At 40.5% G+C, this 21,817-nt stretch overlaps 1 protein-coding gene across 2 annotated transcripts in view; it reads right to left on the bottom strand.

Annotated features, from left to right (window-relative positions):
- The window catches only part of ELAVL4 (ELAV like RNA binding protein 4), a 63,275-nt gene that overhangs the window by 20,794 nt on the left and 20,664 nt on the right, over positions 1-21,817 (bottom strand). For both annotated transcript variants that reach the window (XM_068406113.1, XM_068406114.1), the window contains exon 2: positions 20,100-20,340. In XM_068406113.1, the coding sequence (XP_068262214.1) occupies positions 20,100-20,340 (241 nt within the window). The remainder of the gene's footprint in view (positions 1-20,099; positions 20,341-21,817) is intronic.

The following is a 21,817-nucleotide window of genomic DNA, read 5'->3' as shown; positions in this document are numbered from 1 at the left end:
ATATCCAGCTAAAAACATTATTTTCAAATTACTCTCAAGAGCAATATACCTTATATCAGACTAAACACAGGCTCTAGATATGAAAGAACTAAAAATTGCTGCTGGTAGAGAAAGAAGAGAAGGATTTGTGACAGAATACGGTGAAGCAGTATGAACTTCCAAGTTTTTTTCCATCATGTGCTCTTATTGCATGTACTCAAAAAGGGTAACATTTCTTTGGACGCAATCTGGCAGCATGAAGCAAGCAGCTGGACCTCTCAGTGGGATGCCACACAGACACTGAAGTTCATTCCCATGCTACACTTCCCAGGAACAGCACTGTAAATAGTAAATATTTTCTGTGATTTGGAATCCAATAGTTCATCACATGCTGCGATTCAGCAGGGCAGGCAAGAGATATTTCTAGATGATCCTAAAACACCACCTTGTTATATCACTACCATTGCTCTTTTCTGAATGTTTTATCTAGCTTGCAGAAAATGCATAGTGGACCTCCTATGATCTGGTAAAGAATAGGTCTAAAAGTGAGCAATAACAGGGTTAAAAATTATCAAGGACTTGAAAGTCTTAAAAAAACCCACATGCAAAATCCAAGCCCAAGCTAGTAATGTACATATTTTGTATTTTAGAAGGCTAAAAACCCACATGCAAAGCCAAGCCAGTAATGTACATATTTTGTATTTTAGAAGGCTCTGTTTCACAGAGCTGAAAATCACCAAGATTAAAACAACCCATGAGAAAGAATAAGGAGAAAAATCAATATACTCTGTTTATAACATTTATCCATACACCCAAAAATCTGCCACTATGAAAAAGGTGGTGCTGGTTAAAGACCTGTACCTGCCTTTACTTCCTTTGTAAGCCAGTCTGCTGGGGCCAATTCAATTTTCAACTGAGATGAGGGTAAAACAGATAGAAATCAATTTAAGTTAGAACAGAAAAATCACAGGAAACAGAAACAAAGAAAACCAGAAAAAAAATCTCTGGCTAGTAAAGGTCAGAATAACAAAAGCACTTTTTTTTTTTTGACTACAGAAAAAATATCCCTTGACACTCATGCTGACTCATCAGCAGACAGTAACAGCACAGAGAAAACAGATGTGTTACGTACACCTGAAGAAGCTATATAAATACTAACTAGCAACCCAGGTGGATGTTAAACAGGAGCTTCTAAAATTACATGTTTAAATGAGATGATCTGGATTACTTGCACAGAACAGACTCCAAAAAAAAGGAGCAAATGGTTCTCTTGCGATTTTCAGTAATTCTTACAGCACTGAACAAATTCCAGGAACCTGGAGGAAAGACAATTTTGCACTGAAAATCACAAAGGGAAGACTGGCTGACCCACGTAATTACAGGTCCATCAGTCGAATGCTAAGCAAGGTAAAATTACAGAATATTTGACACTGGGCTCTAATAATAAAAAATTAGAGAGGGGTAATAAAATCAATGTCAATCAAATTAGGTCTATGGAAAATAGATTCTGTCAAACGAAACTGACATACTTCTTGATAAGATTACAAGTTTGACTTATAAATTTTAAGAATGTCGATTTAAAAGCATTGATATACTTGGTCTTCTATAAAGCACTTGATTTGGTACTGCTTATTAATTGACTAAAACAAAATTAACATGGTACACATTAAATGGATTAAAAAATAATCAGCCAACAGATCTCTGACTGGGAGTTGTGAATAGGAAATCACTGGAAAGATGTTTTCCCACAGGTCTCTCTCAGGAAACAGATCTTGGCCCTAAACTGTTTGTTTCCATCAATGAGTGGAAAAAACCAAACTCCTTGCTCCTGAAGATCGACTGCAAAAAGATGGGATGAGAGGATAAGACCAAAGAGGATACAGCAAAGGTACAAAGCAATTTAAGCTCCTCAGTAAACAACAAATACTTACATTTAGATAGCACAAACCCAAGATTACAGTCCAACAAACCAAGTTAACTGTGGCATACTTTCCAAATGGGAAGTGAGGGATTCAGATATAGGGTGACAGATAATCAACATCTCAAGCTTGCAATGCTACCAAAAGGGTTAAAACGATTATTCTTGGCATAAAAGCCACACACTCGAAAAGGGAAAGAAAAAAATCGCTGCTTCTGATCTGGCTGCATGCTTCATTACCAAAGCACCGCGATGCGTCCTGGTGTATGTGCTTCAAGAAAGATACTGATGCCTTGGCGGTGGTGCCATGAGAATAGACTATAGGATTGGAAAACTCTTTCAACTGAAAGATGGGGATCAATCTGTCTCATCAAAAAAAGGGGTAAGTTGAACCTTAACAGTACTACATTAGTACTTATCTGAAGTACTGATTGATTTTTTTTTTTTATGTCTGTCCAGTAGCTAAAACATGGAGTTATGTATCCCAAGTCCCATCGCTTGGTAGTTGAATCAAGAGAAACCAGGCTAGAAACAACAAAGCAAACGCTGTTTTCCTGGGGCATTTGTTCTGGTTTTGACATTGAAGGTTACAGATTATTTAAACTACTTACCAACCATTTTGTCAGCTCTTCTACCCCTGGAAATTCTGAAAGCTCAGATTATTGTTTTTTCCTGAAAGTTATGCTCTAGCTCAAGTAGGAATTAATCCAGGGAAGGTTCTGGAGAGATGTGTTAAGTGCTCAATGGTCTTCTACTCTGAAGCTCTACCAATACACTGTTCCTGCTGGTTGTTTTCCATACAGCTCCTACTACAACCATTCCCATAAGAAAAGGAGAAGTAAATTACTTTCCACACCAAGTCTGAAGCCTTCCTATCGCTGAAAACTATTCTGAAAGCAACATATAGAAGAGTACAACTTTGACTTGCTCATCTGTGGCTGGATAACTTAATAAGTTTTAACAATATCCTTTTTTCTTGAAAATAAATTACTCTGGAATGCAAAGTCACATTAAAGGACTATGGTCCCCACTATAAACAGTCACTCAGGAAAACAAGCACAGAATGGGACAACAACAGAGCAAACTGCCTTAAATTGTGGTTTTGTTCTCTCCTGACGAAATGTAAAACCTAATTAAAGCTGCCCGCCTGACAGCCATAACACGAACGCCACCGAGCACCGATGCTTTTCTCTGCCACAATCCCTTCCTTCAGAAGTAGGCCACGTCTGACAGCTCATCTCCTATTAGCCAGGCAGAAGCCGTCAGACAGTAACAGCCTTCAGTCACTCTGGGTTTGGGACCAAGAGATAAAATAATGCTTGCCATGAATTTTCCGAGCCTCCTGGCTCCAATTTTTACCTGTTCCAACCTCGGCGAATGTTTAGGGAAGAAACTGGTGCCAGGGTGAGCTTCTCTACTGAAGCAGCTGAGCTCAACTTGCTGTCCACCTGTGACTCTTCCAAGCAGACCTGCACATGCTCTTCAACCTTCCCCAACAATTCTCATAAACTGGGGATGTTCCTAACAAATACCACCTACGGATGGCTGGCAAGGGAAGCAGCTAGCAAGAGAGAGATGGGCAGGAGGGACTCGTCATGCTTTCCCTCTTCTAAATAACAGTAACAGAAGAGACCTACTGACATTCAAGATAAGCCCTGCTCCAGCTGGTAGTCCCATTTCAGAGCACAACCCTGCGAGCCTCTGAACCATTCCAATTGTGTTTTAAACACAGTCCTGGAAGGACAAAAAATGACTGCAACTCATATGAAAGGCTGTATGTAGTAGGAGCTTTTGGAGGTTACATAAATACCCTTGAGAAGATACATCCAAAGTGTAGAAAGGGTCAAGTGAATTGCCTGCTTCTTTTCTTGTTTTTTCCCCTTTTTCTATGACAGTTACCAACAAATAAAGCTCTTTACCTAAAAAAGGAGCCAAGCTATGGAGAGAAGATTCAGATCAAGGGAAAACAAGATCTGATCATGAGACCAGTGCAAACCCTGCTCCTTGTATGATGCTTTTTTTATAGCAGTAACATCAGTCTCCTTCATCCTCCATCCCTTTATCAGGAGAAGCACCTGCTGTCACCCCAACAACGCACACTGCAGTCACGGGAGAAACAAACCAGGACGGAAGCAGCTTCTGCGCACGGTGCTCCTAGGACCAAACAATTAAGCTGAAGCTGTCACTGTCACAAGTCACTGTAAACCAACTATGACGGTAACTTATTCTGTGCTTAGTGCAGCTCTACCACAGCATCCATTCAGTCTACAGCTTATTTAGAATACACGCTCCTTACACTTGTACAGACTAGGATTTAATACGTGTTGTCCATGAATAGCAAGAAAGCATCTTTCTCCTATTACAATATAACTACCACTTCTGCAAGAGTTTAGGGAAAAAAAGTGTAGTCTTTCAAAGCAAAAACCAAGAGAAAGATGAATAGTAAACAGCTTGGTTTCTGCCATTTGCAGGAAGGTGAATGGGTACAAGCTTCGTTTAGGAACCTTCCATCCAATTACTGTATTTCACATGCCCTTGTTAGTTCTTTTGAGAAGATCCCCCTTCTAGATGAGGAAGACTCAGCTGTATTTAAATGCAATCTAATCTAGAGCCCTAGATATGCTTTGATGCTACACTGCACCTACAATTAAGAAGCACGACTTATCCGTGGTTAAAAATAGCCATCAGCGAAATCTGAATGTCAGTAGAAGATCCTTCTTCCTAAGATCCTAACGGAGAGGAAAGCCACGTTCCAGACTCGCACTGAGATACCCTTATAACTGATCCCCTCCTAAAAAACATATTTGTAGTTTCATAACAAACAAATAAGCAAATCTAAATCCAGACCTCAGGGAAAATCCCTCTGTGCTTCACAGCCTGAAGCCCAGCTCTAGCTAGAGCACCTGTGAAGGCGTACACGCCAACACAAACCGGCTCAGGTGCGGCAAGATTCCTCAAGCAAGCTCTTCCCTTAAAGCATCACAGCCCTGATCCCCAAACAGCAAAGGCTGGGCCATCCCCATAGGAAATCTGCAGAGAGAAAATTCTTATCACTGCCTTAATCCTGGCAATGCCAGAGAGACTCAAAACTCGTTTGCGCAGGAGACAAGCCTTTTTGGGGAGCTCGGGGGGGGGGGAGTCACGAGTTGCACGATGAGCTCCCACGGGAGCTCTATGCACACAGGATTTAATATACCCCAGTCCAAGTGGAAGGGGCTTCTTTGCACCAGGCCTTCTCCAACAGAGACTCTGCTACGTGATTAAAAAAATCCCCCAAAGGAAGCCCTTGCAAACAGCGTGCTACATCCCACGTAAAACTCTCCCTCAGAGAGAGCATAAGAGGGGGAAAATGAACCAGACGTACAGACACCACTCACTCGATTTTAATATCTGAATGGGAAGTGCCAGGTACCATGACAACAAGCCTAGAAAAATTAAAGGGGAATAAAAAAAAAAGCGTTGCCCAAAATGTGAAACAAATCCTATAAATGTAGCTAAAGTGATGGGATGATTAGTGCTAGTGAGGTAACTGCAACCCCTGGACCTCTGTGTCTCTCTTTGGAAGAGAACCACCAGGATCTGCACAGGGTGAGCTCAAAAAACAAAAGCAAGACCCTCCAAAACCAACTGCAAGCTCCCCACAACAGAAAGCAAGGTCATTCAACCAGCACCCTGCTGTGTTAGAAAGCTTGACTTCACCACACAGTGCCAGAGGAGATTACACAGGTTTCATCCTCCTCTGTAGTTTTGACCAAATCCCTTAATGCAAGATGGTGTAATTTAATGTCTTGATTTTCAGAGATGCTGAAGCAGTAGCAGTTCTCATGTAAATTAAATACCAATTGACAGTAGCTGCTATCTCTCAAAATCAGACACTGTAATGATGTTTGTTCTGGAATAGCCCCACACATCTGCCCAGAAAAGAGACTAATACGGAGCATCCTTTGACAGAGCCTGCTGCTGCCCAGCACCACTAGGTCCTTCTGAAAACCCTACTCCCACAGACATTTCAAGAGAACTTTCAAAAACATGCAATTACTCCATTTTAAACTTGACCATGCGAGCAATATAAAACATGCCTACATTTGCAAATAGCGCCTTACAGTCTCTTAAAAGCTTCCAGCATTTCAGATGTTCTGTGTTTCTCACCTGAAACAAGACTTTGCTCTTACCTGCATACTACACCAAGTTTTAACAAAGTCAGCTGTGTAATTACTGCACTTGAGGACATGGACTAATCTGCATGCAAAGCTTAAGCGGCAGTTTGAGACAGATGCTGCTGACTTGGCTGGAGTCTTCTGCGGTTCCCATTACCGCAGCATGGAAGCATTTTATCTCTGTAACGCACCTTTCCTCATAACCACCACTGAGGAAAGCACTTTTACTTGTATTTTGGAGAAGAGAAACTGAAAGGCATCACAATTTTCTGGGTGAACTTGGACAGAGTAACACAGTCACTAGAACAGGGAAACAGGGATGGATGGAAAACTGCATCTCCCCCACCCTAAGACAGTAACCTTATTATTGGACCATTGTGAGTTGTGCTGGGCTGGAGATATCTTGTAAACAACACACACATTTCATGCTGCAGAATATATTATCCTCCGTTTTCTTTTTTGTTTTCTTGCTTTTATCAAGTTTCTTTAAATGTAAAACTGGATTTTAAGCATGGGTGCGTTCATACTACTGCAAGCAACTGACAAAGTACGTTTTCAGAAGCTACTGCTCCTGACATACGTAACACAACTGAGTTCCATTTCTGAACAAATATTTGGATTTCCCCCCCAGCTGACATCTCTTGCTTCCCTTCTTTTCATCTTCTCCTCCCCCTTCCTTCAAGGAGCACACAGCCTCTGAATCAGCAGCTGTTCTGAGAAGAGCAAGGCTGCACTCCTCCCCGCTTTGTCCCAGAACAGAACAGGGACTGTACTATAAAAATCCAGTGTTTTGGGGACAGGCATGAATGGATGAGAAACAGCCATGACTTGTCTATCCCGAACAGTAAATTCAATGCCAAAGAAGAGACGAATTAAACACAAGAATGCAGACATTAGAAACAAACAGGCTAAGTTAAAACAATCTTCAGTAAGAAAAAGTGAAAACAAACAGACCCAGAAAAAATATGAAAGATATACCAGTACATAAAAAAAGGAAAGCAGCAGTGTGGAAAGAAATCTGCAACAGGAATTAAAGTCACTGCATTACATAAAGCATGCAATATGTGGTAGGAAGCCTTTCGCATCCCAAATAGGTGATGGCATCATAGAGATGGGATACAGCATCGCTGGACCAGCAGTGCATAAAGAATGGTAAAGACTGCACTCAACTATAACAAGAAATGTAGATACTGGAGATAAGGAAAGCAACAAACTGAAGGCAAGTTTCAGCAACCACCAGTTTTTTAAATCAAGAATGACTTAAGGCTTGAGACCGACTTAAGATGCAAGATTAGAAGAGTCCAGTGTTAAAACACGAAAATATGCCATCCTTTGGTTAAACTGTGACTAAAAGGAGACGCAAAAGCCTATAGATACATCAAATGTGTAAAGACTATGACCAGAGATGAAATATTAAAAGTGTGCTACTTAACACTGTTACTCAGAAGATGAAATTATGAGGGTATAAAAATTACATGGTCTGAAACCAAAGAGAAAAGGTGCTCCAACAGTGTGAACTAGTAGGTCATGGAAGAGGTACATGCTTCATTACAGCAGGCTTATCTTCCCTTCCTGCATCCCATCCCAAACACTGGTATTTCTGAAATCTACATGAAAGTGGAAAGCGACTAAAAAAATTGATACTGAACAGTGGAGCAGAAACTAAAAGCAAACCAAAAGAAACTGATTTTTCACTGGCCAGGCTTCAACCAAAGGGACAGCAAGTTCAGATCACAGTGATCCCATCTGGTACCATGTGCACAATTTTGGTGCAAATGTACCAAACTTCTGCACAAAAAAGCAATGCCAGGCACCCAGAGTCAAAGCTTATGAGAAAACCCACTATTCTAGAAGATGATGATAGTGAGTGGTGGAGTGACGGGGAAAAGGAAGGCAGGACAGAACCCCAATAGTGCCTGTGCACTGACCAAGGTTCCCACTTTTGTGATGGGTAGAGTGAGAAGTCAGTTGTGGCTTAAAGTAACAAGCAACTTGGTTTACAGGACTGAGATTTTTGTCAAAAGGCCTAGAACATGCAAGCAGAGGAATCAGGAAAGGCACAGCTAAGAAATGAAAATCCAGAGCATCCTCAAACCTGGAAGCATTTTATGTAGAAACAGTGGCAGTAACATTTCCAGTCTAAAGGAAATGGCAGAGGCACATAAAACTATAAAGAAAAACAAGAGTTTATTTTGCAAAACAAGAATATTAAGTAGGACATAACAATATAATGCAGCAGCAACATCTGAAACCTGGTTGACTGCAAATTCAAAAAGCCCTGGTAATTTTGTCATTAAATGATTTAATTTAGGAACATTTATGGTTTTGTACCTAAGCCTCTGCCAAACAACAAAAACCAAAAGCCATCACAACACTAAGAAATTTCACAGTAATTCTGAACAATGACTCAGAATACCTATTCTGGCTCAAACAGCCTACTAATTAAAACTCTTTGAGCTCTACTAACCAGTTTTTCCAATGCACAGAAGTAATTTATTACAGACCGGAATACAAAATTTAATATTAACAACACAACCTGTCTCTGCAGCATTTTTAATCTGATCAGCAAAAACATAAATAAAAGCTGCAACCTGACAGCTAAGAAGGTTAATCCGTAATAGTTAGATTTACGTAGATTACTTTACACAGCATCTGGAAAGATGCTGAGAAAAGCCACTTCATTGTAGTCCAAAATGTGCTACCTATAAAAATTTTTGCTATCCATCAATACTTAGACTGCAGTAAGCTTACTTAACAAAATTTGCTTCAGCTTTAAGACAGAACTCAAGAACTTTAAAACAAGAGCAGGAATTTAAGTATGTTTCAAATGTTTATAATATTCCTTTCAGGTACTTGCAGGTAGTAGAAGTAATGAAAAGGAAAACTGCTTATAGGAGAAAATATTATGACTTTGTTGTGTGCACAAACTACTTAGTTCTATCACTTAAGCTTCTTGATAATTTTGTTGAAAAGAGTATTAGCATGAATATGGTCCTTGAGTAATTTTCTCCAGATTGAAAAGCAAATCTTTCCTTTTAAAGGTGGCAGATTTCATCTGTATCAGCCAACACCTTCTGCTACAACACTATCCATGTGTATGGCACTGGACATACCATGTGTGGATGTCATGACTACAAGCCATTCTTGCTAGCTGACCACCACCGAAAACAGTGCAGGTTTTATGATACATGATTCTTGTAAAAAGGCTTTTCATAGTATTAAACATGAAGGTGGTAAGCAGAGGAGAGGGAAAACATAAGTATTTTTCCTTTTGTTTCCAGTTTGGCAAAGCACCTAAACATACCTAACCTGGAGCAAATAAGTACCACAATCCTACCAATAACCAAAATCAAGGTAACAAAGGAGCTATTCCAATGTAGTAAGAAAGCATAAGGGAAAAAAGTGTTATAAGTCAAGCTCCCAAGCTGTTCATGTTTGGGGTTGGGGTTTTTTTTTTGGTTTAAGATAAAGTGGCTTCCAGAGCAGAAAAATATTGAAAGAAAAAGTAGAGAAATGGGAGAAAGATGCACTGGTAAATAGAAATGACACAGATACAGCACACAGGAGAACAGAGGAGTCTAAAAAAGGAACTGCTAGAGAATACTTCTTCCTTGCTACATGTCCTATCTTCTCATGCCCTACCTACCATCCTCACAACATGCAAAGTCAAAACACCCCCCACCTCTAAATAACAGCATCCTGAAAAAGAGGAAGGTGGCCTCATTTTGTGGGTCCTAGAATGCTGTAGGCAAGGGGAGGCCTGTTGATATCCAATTTAGGGTGCTTTAAAACACACGTGAGCACAGACAATTATCCATATAGGTCCGCAGGCACATTAGACCTTCTACCACAGAGACAGCAGCCCCTCTAGTACAGCAACAATTAATCATACCAGGGATTCTGCCATTTGTTTGCTCGCAGGTGTGTATGACGCAGCTTTTTGTCCATCTGCTTTTGCAACACCCCTTAAAAACCATCTAACTGAAAAAAACCAGTCTGGGCTCTTGTGAATAAAAATAATAAAAACATTCTGGGGTTTTTTCCCCCCTCAAGCTGATATATTCCCCTGATTAAACAGATGCTGTGAGAGGCTAAGAACAGCAGTACTGGGTCAGAGCAGAGGTCTGTCTAGCCCAATATCCTGTCCCCAGCAGCACCTGCAAGTCAGTAACTTGCACGGAAATTTCTAGCAGGGACAAGTAGGAACATCTGCAAAGTCAGTGACGGCCCCTGCTCAGGAAGAATGGAAAACAGCAGCTATGTCCAACAAAACCCCAGCAGTCAGTCAGCCAAAGCAGAGTCAGCAAGCAAAGTCAAAGAAATGGACCTGGACTTCAGTGACATGATGCTTTCTTCCCTTCTTTCTCTACTCTTTTTAGAATCAAAATCTCACAGGGATGAGAGGGACCACAAGATTGTGGCATTACAGAAATGGGAAACATGGCACCTGGGCGAAACCTGTCTAAGCAGACAGGCAGAGATGCAGAAGGGTCTGAACAAGACTCAAGCTGTACCACAAACGGTTTAAAAAGTGAGAGGCTGCAATACCCTATCGATGACTGCCCCAGGAATGAAGTGCAGGACATGAAATAGGACGCTGCTGAAATCCAAGGATGTATGCTTGTCTGCTGGCAAATGCTGAGCATCACAGCAACTTCCAATAGCTGACGGATCACTGAGAAGGTTAAGGGTGCTGACTACAAGCACGCAACTGTCAGTGAGCTGCGTACAAAGGTTGTTGGACTCCCAATTCAGACAGCAAGAGAAACTATCCTTTAAGCAGGAGAAAAGAATAGATGGTGAGCAGCATTAAGGATGTGCAGGTGTAGAAAACGGTGGTAAATTCCCCTCTACATATACTCTTGCGCATAACAACATAGCATAACTAGAAATTAATCCCTCTTAACTGCAAGTCAAATTAAGGTGACACGCTAAGTTTCAAAGCATTGGGACTGAACCTCTGAAGTTTTCTGGAAGCAAAAAAGGAGGAAAGGATTTAAGGCCAGGCAAGACCTCCATGCAGTAGATAGCCCAAAAGGAACTTTGCATCTACAGATGGCATCTCACTTGACAAATAGATAGAAAACAGGTTGGCTCGATCATGTAAATGGGTCCTTGCTCAAGTCACAGTTAGAATAACCCCAAAACCAAAGAAGATCTGAAGGATGGGGTCCGAGTGGATGGACTCTGGAGAGGTACTTTGTTTCACCAGGACAGGGACTCCACATAAACTGAGCTAGCAGAAGACACAGAGGAAAAAGATAGGAGTGCCGAGGACGTATGCTCCCATGGGCAGCAGATCCCAATACTCGTCTGAAGGTCTCAGGCTGACCATTCTCAGAAGTCAAGGTGAAGACGATCTTGCAGGGCTCTTCTGGCTGTAGAGAAAAGCACCTGCATTGCTAGAAAGTCAAGTGATGATGGATCAGCTCTGTAACAGGGAATGGGCAAGAACTTCCTGGCTCACTGAGTCTGAGAAACAGCTACTGCAGGCAGGTCAAACAATCCTGGTCACAAAGTAAGTGCCATCTTAAAGCCAAGAAGAAAATCCTAATGCAGTGTTGGTAAAAAGCAGTCTTGTGAAAAGGGAGAGCAGGAGGTAGCCCACTTTCAAAAGCATTTAGACTGGTTTTACACAGGTCACTTTTGTTCTTGGACAAGTTGTCTAGCAAGAGCACTGGGGAGACGAGCAGAGGTGACAACCGCAGCACAGCTGTGCTGCTTGTTGGTATGGCTGAAGGGCAGAAGGTCTCAAGTAGTGGGGAATGGATGAATGCTGGGAAAGTCAGCCTCGGAGCCCTGACAGGTATTTCTTGCTGTGCTGTCTACTGCTGCCCCAAAAGACCCTGCATCGTTAGTGGACACTGCTGCCAATCTCCCAGAGCTTTCCTGGAATTCTCCTGTTCCTTTCCTCCCCTTTCTCCTTGGGCTACAAGGAAAGAAAAGAAAAAAGGTTAGGGACAGAAGCAGCTGTGCATGAGTGCTGAAGCACAGGGTCCGTGCTTCTAAAGGGAAGGGCAGAATGAAGGAAAAATGACAAACAACACTAGAGGTTAAGAGTGGAACTGTCATCAAACAGAGAGTTGCACCAGAGCCGTTTCACCTGGCTGTTCCCTGGTAGACAGTTATCTTCAATGCAGATGATATGAAGGATGGAAAAAAGTATCAGACTAGAAGGTCAGCAGACACACTGAAAAGCCTTATAAATAACCTTATATCTAGAAGTCATGATTTTGGAGGTCTAAGTGTGCTTGTGCTGTTGAGAAAGCCATACCGCTAATCCTTCCTCACTAGACTTGATGGGAAGGTGATGTTATTCACTCAAACCAAGCAGTTAAAACTGTGAAGAATAAACTAAATATGCATTAAAGGCATTTAATACACTTCAGAACAAGCTCAGGATTGAAACTGCTGGAGTTAATTAGAAAGCTCTTTCACAGCACAGGGGTCATGCCTACTTACTTTATGCCTATTTGCCCCAACACTCATTCCAATTGCTTTTTTCCAATAATCAAGAAATCAAAATTCTTTTGTTCGCCAGTGCAGAGTATGCACCAGACAACTGCAGAGAGGCGATAAAGAAAATGACGGATGCAAATCTGACCGTTTTCCTCAGCATTTACAATAGACATCAAACCACACCAAACACATTTTAGAAATCCAGCACTGAGACACGCACTACTATTTCTGTCTTCCCTCCCCCACACTGCTAACGAATTTAGTTCAGATACTTAATGCAAATGTTCATTTAGATAATCAATATTTGGGGATTGGCTTGAATCTGCAGCCCTTAGAATAAGATATGCAACACGGAAATTAGGTTTATCTCTGCTCAAGAACAGAATACAGTTCAGGAAATAAGAAGCTATAAAAATAAAATAACTAGGCCACTGAATTAAGATCAACTTAAAGGTCTTTAATGACATTCAGAGCCATATATTTAGTCTTCTAAAAAATAATTCTAGATTTTAGGTTTAAAAAACACTGAAACATGCCTGTTTTTTCATGTCTTCTAGTATTTTATTCTCTGCATGCAACTGGAGGTACCAGACAAAGATAACCAAAAATTGAAGCATGCACTGTATTCAGTCTGATTCACAGAAAGAATTCTCTTTTTTTCAGCTCTAAAACACGTTCTCTTAGACTTCTGCTTTTCCAGGCACTTGCCTCTCAGCTGCAGTTGTACTACTGTATCTGGCCACTCTTTCCTCACTGCATTTTGACCATGCACTCAACACAAAGAAATAACTCCCATACAAATCTCCTGTACCTACTAAAATACAGTGAGGCCAATTGACAAGTCACTTCCTAAAAAAACCTAATGCAATTCACTTAATTTGGTATTATTTTTCAGACAAAAGAACTCTAGCAGAGCACTCTGCTGCATAAATATTTTTCCTATTTCAGCAAAATACTAAATCCTTTGCTTTCAAGGAAGTCAAATACAGAAAACTGCACTGCTTCTTACAGAGACTCCCTACACAGCCAATTTGAGGGGCTCTACTAAATATGGCCTTTAAGCGCAATCAAAGCAAATGCCAGAATTATGTTCACTTTGTAAACAGTGAACACCACAGTATGTAAGTTTGGGGGTGTTTTCTGAAGGATTGGGTTAATTCTTGTCTACTACTGGAGCAAAGCAATTGCTGCTAACACTCCATCCAGTCTAACAAGATCTGTACCAAATAAGTGATCAGAGATCAGTGACTAGTTACCACTGCTTTATGGAGAATTACTAAAAACCCTTCCAAGTCAACAAAGGAATAAACTACCTCTACAAGGTATTCTTCTCCTAAACCCTGTTATTAGGTGGGCTTATGCCATGAGGCATGAGTGTTTACATACTTTCTAAACAGTCTGTAAGTCTTATCTAACATAATCCTTCCATTCTATAATCCTATCTGTTTAATGTATTTTAAGTGGGGAAAACCGCTGGAACCAGTAATATCTCAAAATGGAAGGCACTTTCAAAGCACAGTCAGCGAGCTGGACATCAAATGTAGAAGTAGTTTATGCTCAGATTAGACTTTCAATCATTTAGGATCAGGTAACTTAATGCTGGGTTTCACAGTGAACTGTATTTACCTACATATGGGTCATATTTTTTTCTTCCAATAGGATACACTTTCGGCATACCCTTTTACAAAATTCCTGAAGGAAAACATGTACGAAACACTGGTAATCTTTATAGGTGAAATTTTCAGTGAATACATGTTCTATCTGCAGCTTCTAAACATAAATAGCTGTGAACTATTCCCCTTGAATAAATACCACCCCCCGCCATGACAAAGCAGCACAATTTTACTAATATCTCTGCAATTTCCAGCCTGAGTCTTTCAAATGCAGACGTAACGCCACAACAGTCACGTATGGTCATAAACTGTATTATCAAAAGGCCTCTTTCCTATAATTAAATTTAACCATTAATCCTGTTTTTGCTTTGTGTCTTTCCATTATGATGAGCTTTCAGAGTTACCCTTCCATCTCAAGATGGACACTGTGACCACTCGCTCATCTAACCTATCAGGCATCAAAACCTCCCATTAAAATATGTAAAGCTTAGCTGCTGCCCGCTGCAAACACTGGGCCAGTACTAGAAGATGTCTGTTTACTTAGGAAAGCTTAAGTAGCATTTTCCCGCTACTGCACACTTGCCATCAGATTCAAGAGCTTCCCTCCTGGAGAGCCGTACTGTTGGGGAAGATGATCATACCTGGCTTCCTTCCCTCCTGTCTCCTAGGGTCACCGCCACAGTGTGCAATTAGTGGCTTCTGCTCCTGAGGATACAGATCTTCTCCATCCACTGCTTTCAAAACAGTTACTGATTCCACATGCTGAAATTAAGGCCGCTTAATTAGACACCAAATTTCAGGAAACTCCAAGCATGCAATCTCTGAACAGCACATTCCAGATAGAAAGACCAGCCCAGTGCCATCATTCACTGAACACGCTTGGTTAAATAAAATCTGGGCCTTTGATTTTTACAGCAGCACCTTTTTGGTATGTGCTGGTAAGCTGCTCATTACACAGGGAGATAGGAAAAAAATTTTGTAGAGGGCAGACAATACCAACTTAATGTAGTGTGGACATACTTCTGGACCAGAAGGGGTTCATGGTGGCTTGCTCAGAGCACAGGCAGAGCATCCTCCCCAGGTTAACACTGCTCACATGGAAGATATTTTCCTGTTCTCATAATGCTGCATTATTGCTGACTCTGCCACTTTGTTAGCTTTTGGTTCTTGAATCATATGGTTGAACATCCAAAGAGTGAGGAATGGACAATCCATAACTTCTGGAGAGGTCTGTAGGTATAAGAGTCAATATTTCTTTCTCTCCTAACACATGACAACAAACAGATGCTACTGCTTCAAGTCAATAGCTTGCCTGTCCTGGATTTTCCCTGGGATCATCAATATTTCTGTTACACTTACAATGCCACAATTATTTCTGAACTGCAGTTTTAATCTAAGTCTGCATTGGTCCTATGATAAATACCTGAAATTAAAATGAAAGATGTAAATCTTTGTGCATAATCTTAAAGGAATTGCAAATTCAAAAGGAACGATTAAATAACAGAGCTGCGTTTTGGGCAGAAGAGCAATGAAGTTCCTGATTATGCATGCAAAGAACATCAAATTGTACCACACAGCAGGAATATGCAAACTCTGTCATAAGTTAAGCGATGCACAGAAATCCTGTATCAATAAATATTCTGCTTTACTGTGCGCCTGGATCGTTGTAAGATATGAAAGACTATTTGAGATCCAAAGATTTTAGATACCTATCATTTGAAGATTCAGAGATATAAATTCCTGTGTAGATTACAGAGAAAAACCCCCCCATAATTCTTAAGAGCTCAGCTAAGGCCACCAAATCAATTAAAAAATTACTAACAAACATCCCCTTCTCCCCCACACAAACTATGTCAACAAGGACAACTCACTTGGTCAGCAGCGATTACAGTGTCTCTGACAAGACACTACACTGACTGGATCTTTTGTTTTCAAACACAGGACAAAACAAGTTCAGCATTTCTTCTCTCAAAATTTTCTGATGAATTCAAGCCCTCTCCTTCCCCAAGTCAGGAAGATATTTATCACTGGCTTTCTTTGGACAAGAGAAATAAAGAGCATCTGCAACACTGTATAGCTTAGCATCACTTGTAAGCATGAGCCTCACGTCCATCTGAGGCCGTGGTCTTCCTCTGTGAAGACACCTCCCTTCATCTAAAGCTGCTCTAAAATGTTTATGCCATTTAGGTTTTTTTTAACTCAAGTTCCTTCTCATTTTTTGAGAGCAGCTGATTAAACCTGAACAACTGGGTTGTTGGACGAAATACACTGTAGCTATGAAATGGTACAGCAGGGACCAGTTTCACTGTTAATTTAAAATGCTAGAATTAATTAGGTAGTGTAAATGAAGAATTTAATAAGCACACTTTACAACCACAAGTTCTGCTTTTATTAAACACCCCTGCCAAATGAAGGCAACTATCTTCAGTCTGTTTTTCCTTGTCTCATTCCCTTAAAATCTCTGCAGTGAAAAAAAAACATTTTTCCTGTTGCAACTCCTCCCCCTTAATTAAAATGTATGCCTGACTTCCATCTCCTCCTTCAAGTCATTAGCATCTTTTAAAAATGCTACTGTATATCCTGCCTGTTCTCAGAAGCTACCAAACAAAACTGAAGTTTACAATTTTGGTTTTGAATACCAAATTAAAGGCTGTCTTAGAAGCTGTCATCCCTATTCAACTCAGTACGGTGTACAACCAAATTAGCATTTTTTCCTTTTTTTTTTTAGCAAAGGAATATGCTTCTTTAAACATGTGTCTTTCCAAAGTGAGGGGTAACATCACGAATCAATTTTCTTAAAAAACCCTACTACTGTTCTAAGACTGTAAAAAGACTTGGAGCAGATGGATTATTCCCAACATACACTCTTTAATCCATTTTAAAATTAATAAAAGTTCAGATCACAAATTCTCTCAAAGGGATCCTGTACATTTAACAGACTTCATTTAGCTTTGAACTCCTTCAAAAAAAAAGTATTTTGGGAGCCTAAACATTATTTCACAAAGTCTGTGCAATTCCTTAACAGGACAGAGGAAATCAAATCTTTTACAAGAACCAATTCAATCCTTTCTAGCCTCATAAATACATTCGAGATTTTCTAATATTGTTTTGCCAGGGTAACTATTTAATGATGATGATCTGGTTTATGACCTTTTCTATTTTTCTTGTGGCAACCTCTCTCTGCAGTGAACTTCTTATTCTGTCTTTCCTTGATTTAACTGGTATTTTACCTTAGCAAGGAGGAGAGAAACTTACTATCTACAAAGACAACCCAATATTTTTAACGGAAAGGGCTCGAACATTAAGTTTAGAGGCATACTATTACAGTGTATGCTTAGCTGAGATTTATTAAAAACCAGAATTTTTAATAGAAACAATGAAAAGTCCAAAAGCAGAAAAAACCTAAAATGTTTCAGACCTTCACCAGTTCAGCAAGAACAGCTTAAGAATTTACTGTTTCTTTTTCAATACAGCTTTTATTATCAAAAAATCTACATTGATTTTTAATAAGAGAAAAGCAGAGAACCCCTGAGAAGTCAGTCATTCCTGTAACAGCCTACTGGCATACTTCCACTCCTCCCCTCCCAAAAAAACATAAAAACCCAGAAAGCCTAATCAAGAACACACTTACATGACGATCTGGAAAGATGAGATGGGTATGACCTCAGTGCATTTCCATTTTGTTACTCTCAATGTTCTAAGATCCTTTAAAACCACGGACTGCTTCTGGCAGAGGACTGCATTCGATTTACTAACTCTGAATTGACTGTGAGGAATGAACACGCATCCTATAACTTAGTAATGTTGCACGATGCCTTGATAACAGGCCTGAAAACCTTGGTGGATTAAATTCTATTTTCAAAAATGGCACAGAGTTGTTGGAGGACATTTTTTTTTTTGCAAATTTGGTTCTTCTGTACTTGTATCACTTTTTAAAACATGTAGGCTCCTCAGTCACTTAGGGGTGATGTCCTCAAAGCATGTGTGTAAGTTTTTTTTTAAGAACGGTTCCTTTAGAGTATTTTACTGATCATAAAGATTTATGCACTTTGTATGGAAAGAAAAAGCATAGGCAAAAAACTACCCAAGAATATGTCAGAAGATCATACAGCAAGCTTTGCACATCTTCAAATACAGAGACAAAAGCCTGGAGATGGAATGAAACAAAAAGAATACTGTTCCTATCTGATGAAATAATGGCTCTCTGTCCAAAGACGTCCAATTCTCTATGAAAACAACACTGAATATCTGAAGTCTTGAAATTATATTGCAAGGAAATCACCATTAACTTGACAGATATGGGAAACAAAAACCTCATGAAACACAGGACCTGCTATGATCAAAATTCAGGCTAGGCACATTGGACTCCTGCAGGTGAGGGTTAGGTATTCACTTCTGTCTGAAAGAACTGAAGTGACCTGCAATTTAATTTCTCAGTTTATTTTCAGACTGAAAGAAAAACAACACTCTGGAGCTAAACTGGTCTGGCAGTAGATATAAAGGACAGACCTTCCTATTTGCATGGAAGTTTTTGGAGTGGGAGGTTATAAATGATTTGTTTTTCTTTAAGCAGAATAAAAGCAAAGAATAAATAAAAGTCAATTCCATTTTTCAATCTTCTTTTAATACCCCTGAAGCTGTGGCCCAATCAGAAGATATATTGAAATAGATACATCATGGTCAACGTGCTAAAGAAAGCTCTGCCGGACTACACTTCTGAGGACTCGAGCTGCCCTGCAGCTACTGCCATTTGTTATCTGCCTTGTGTTCAACCAGAACATTGCTATATGTCAGGAAGTAAGTAAAAAAGCAGCACTGCATGTTTAAAAGCACTAGGCAGATCATCCTAATGCTGCCAATACAACGGCTGCCAGGCTGTTATGGAAGTAGGTATGAAGATCTGCATTTTAATTCTTCATCTTTACACGGTGCCTCTTTCCACAGAGCACACACCCAAGTTGCCAGGAGCGCATCTGACAGGAGAAGGCTCTTTTTCTGGAACCCCTTCCTTCCCAAGGCTGCTGCTCTCTGTGCTAAACATAACAGCACTGGTGATGCACTGAACAGCAGTGAAATTTCAGCTGTTCCCCACCTACGGTGCGAGTAGACACACAACCTATAAAACTAACCTATAAAGCAAGCTATAAAAGCTGATTGTTCATCCCATCATCTTCTTGTGCATCAGTGAATTCCTAGCTGCAGCAGCAAGGATACAGAGCTGGCTAGGTGCATCTGCACCCATGCACACCTCCTCTAGTGATAGCACAGACATCTCCTCTTTGAGGTTAATATCCGTTAACGGGAGGCTTTTCTTATTCTGAAGGCACCTACCAACGGGTGTCACTTCATGTGGAAAAGGATCATGGTGTATTAGAATGTTTTCAGGGAAGAGAGTTCATTAACCAATATCCACAAATGTCTGAATTAAATCCAGAGCAGTGGCTCCCAACTACACACCACTGCTCTTCCAGAACACTGTGGTAAATAAGTTGTGATGGGCATGCACAACCACCTTGACTTTAGCGTTGTTAATAGGCAAAAATTTCATGAAGGTATGGTGACGTTCAAAATAAATAGTTAGAATTAGGAATGGTCAGTTGGCTCAAGCCTTTTAGACGGCCCCCCTACAACTTAAGTCAATGTTAAATAAAAATCAGAATGATCAGGAAAGTAACACCATCATCTGAGCTCTGCTGCAAGAAGCTACACAGCGTGTTACACGCATGCAGACTGGCAATATTCATTCTTCCCCTCAGAACTGTACGGAGGTTGAAAGACAAGTGACTTCTCCTTCAGTTGTTCTAGATCCAGTGTGCATCATGGAAAACTAAAGCCTTACCATCTGAAGGAGTTCACCACAGTATCTGCAGTATTCCCTGTGCTAAGCACTTGCAAGATAAGCGCCGAGGTTTTGCCCACCCCAAGTGTAAACTGACCCTGATGCACATAAAGTCAACAACATGAAGCACTTACCTGTAATTTTGTCTCTCACAAGCTTGCAGGATTCAATTTCACCAATGCTCCCAAAGAGACTCCTGAATTCCTCCTGGGTCATGTTCTGGGGTAAATAGTTGACTATGAGGTTGGTTTTGCTGTCATCTGTAGCAGCCCCTGTCTGCATGGGGGAAGGGCAGTTTCTACTGTTGCTGGAGGGTCCATTGGTTGTATTGGAAGTAGGGCCATTCGACACCTGAGGCTCCATGGTGCTAATTATCTACATCAAAACAAGATGAGAAAAGGGGAAAAAACCCTTAAGTTTCACAGATACAATAGCTATTTTTAAAGATACTTACAAACGAATGAGTAGGTAGCATTCACGGCCAATTTAGATACTTCAACAAAAAAACTCAGCTTGATTCCTACGTTATTGTTGCAAAGTAGGTCATGCTAGTCTTTGGCTGTGAGCATACACTAAGATGCAGTTAAAAACCTTCTTTTTTTGTTAATGCGAAGCTGATTTCTGCTTTCATCACACAGCCATTTTCACAAATGTAAATTTAAACCACATAAATTTAATTATAATTTAAGGTAATAATCATAATTAAAATTATAGTTCCATTAAATCAGATGAAGTAAGTGTATGGCTCTATATGAAAAGGTAAAATATTTTACCTATTTAATAACTGTATCACAGAGTGCAATGACAACAACATTAACCAGGCACAGTCAATCTGCAAAGTGTTGTCATTCAGATTACCTTCAATTAATAAGCTCACAGTGTCCCAAGACATACCATTTACTGGTTCCAGTGATGACCTATATTCCCCAGTTATATTTTTCACTAACGAACTGACACCTCGTTAAATAAAAAAGCCCTGGATTTGCAATCTTCAGAGATATAAAGGTCTTCAGATATTTACTGGAATTGAAAAGGTTTAATCAGAGAAAGGCTTATGAGGCACAGGTGCAGGCTGGAATTTTAACAAGTGCTTCTACCTTGAAATGCGAAACTCCAATTTTCACACAGAAGAGACTCAAATAGACCTTTCCAAAAAATGACAAATAAGAATCCAGCCTAGCAAAGTGCATCCAGGACAGTAGCCCCATTGTCACCAGTGCCACCGGTCACGTGAGTAAAGCTGCCTGCATGTTTATCTGCAGGCTGAGGACTAAAGAATGCAAGTTTTCATCTGAAAACTGCACAGGCAGGCAAAGGAAGCAGAAAAACCTGGATACTTCAAGCCTTTTCTATATAGGTATTTGCCTCCACTAAGGCTTCCAGCCCATCCGCACTGGTGACAGTGCTGACAAGGGAAGGACATCATCTTAGTCTCAAATTTGAATAAATAAAAGCAATGCAAATAGTGGCTTTTGCTGTCTACTGTGAAGTCTGCCCCGTGCAGCTTCACTGGTATCTCTTACCAAAGAGCATCCCTCGGACAGGCTCAGCCTCCACCGCAGGCTCAGATTCGATGGTGCCAACTGCTGCCCCGGGCAAGAGACCCCACTGCCCAGGGCCAGGGGCAAACAGGCAGAGAGCTGAGGGCTCAGAGACCACACACTCTGAACCTTGTGCTCATCCCATCCTGTAATTATTATAATTACTCAAGACTTAATTTACTTTCTTTTTTAAATCCAGGGAGGTACATGTTGTGACAAATTAGGCCTGTAATTCTGGAGGTTAGGGGGACACACACCAAAAAAGGGGTGTCTATTCTAAAATTAACTGCATGAGGGTGGCTCAGACTAAA

Source organism: Nyctibius grandis, chromosome 8, assembly GCF_013368605.1.
Source record: "Nyctibius grandis isolate bNycGra1 chromosome 8, bNycGra1.pri, whole genome shotgun sequence".
Taxonomy (NCBI): domain Eukaryota; kingdom Metazoa; phylum Chordata; class Aves; order Nyctibiiformes; family Nyctibiidae; genus Nyctibius; species Nyctibius grandis.
Note: the sequence above shows the minus strand (reverse complement) of the source record. Positions and strands in the feature narration are given on the sequence as shown.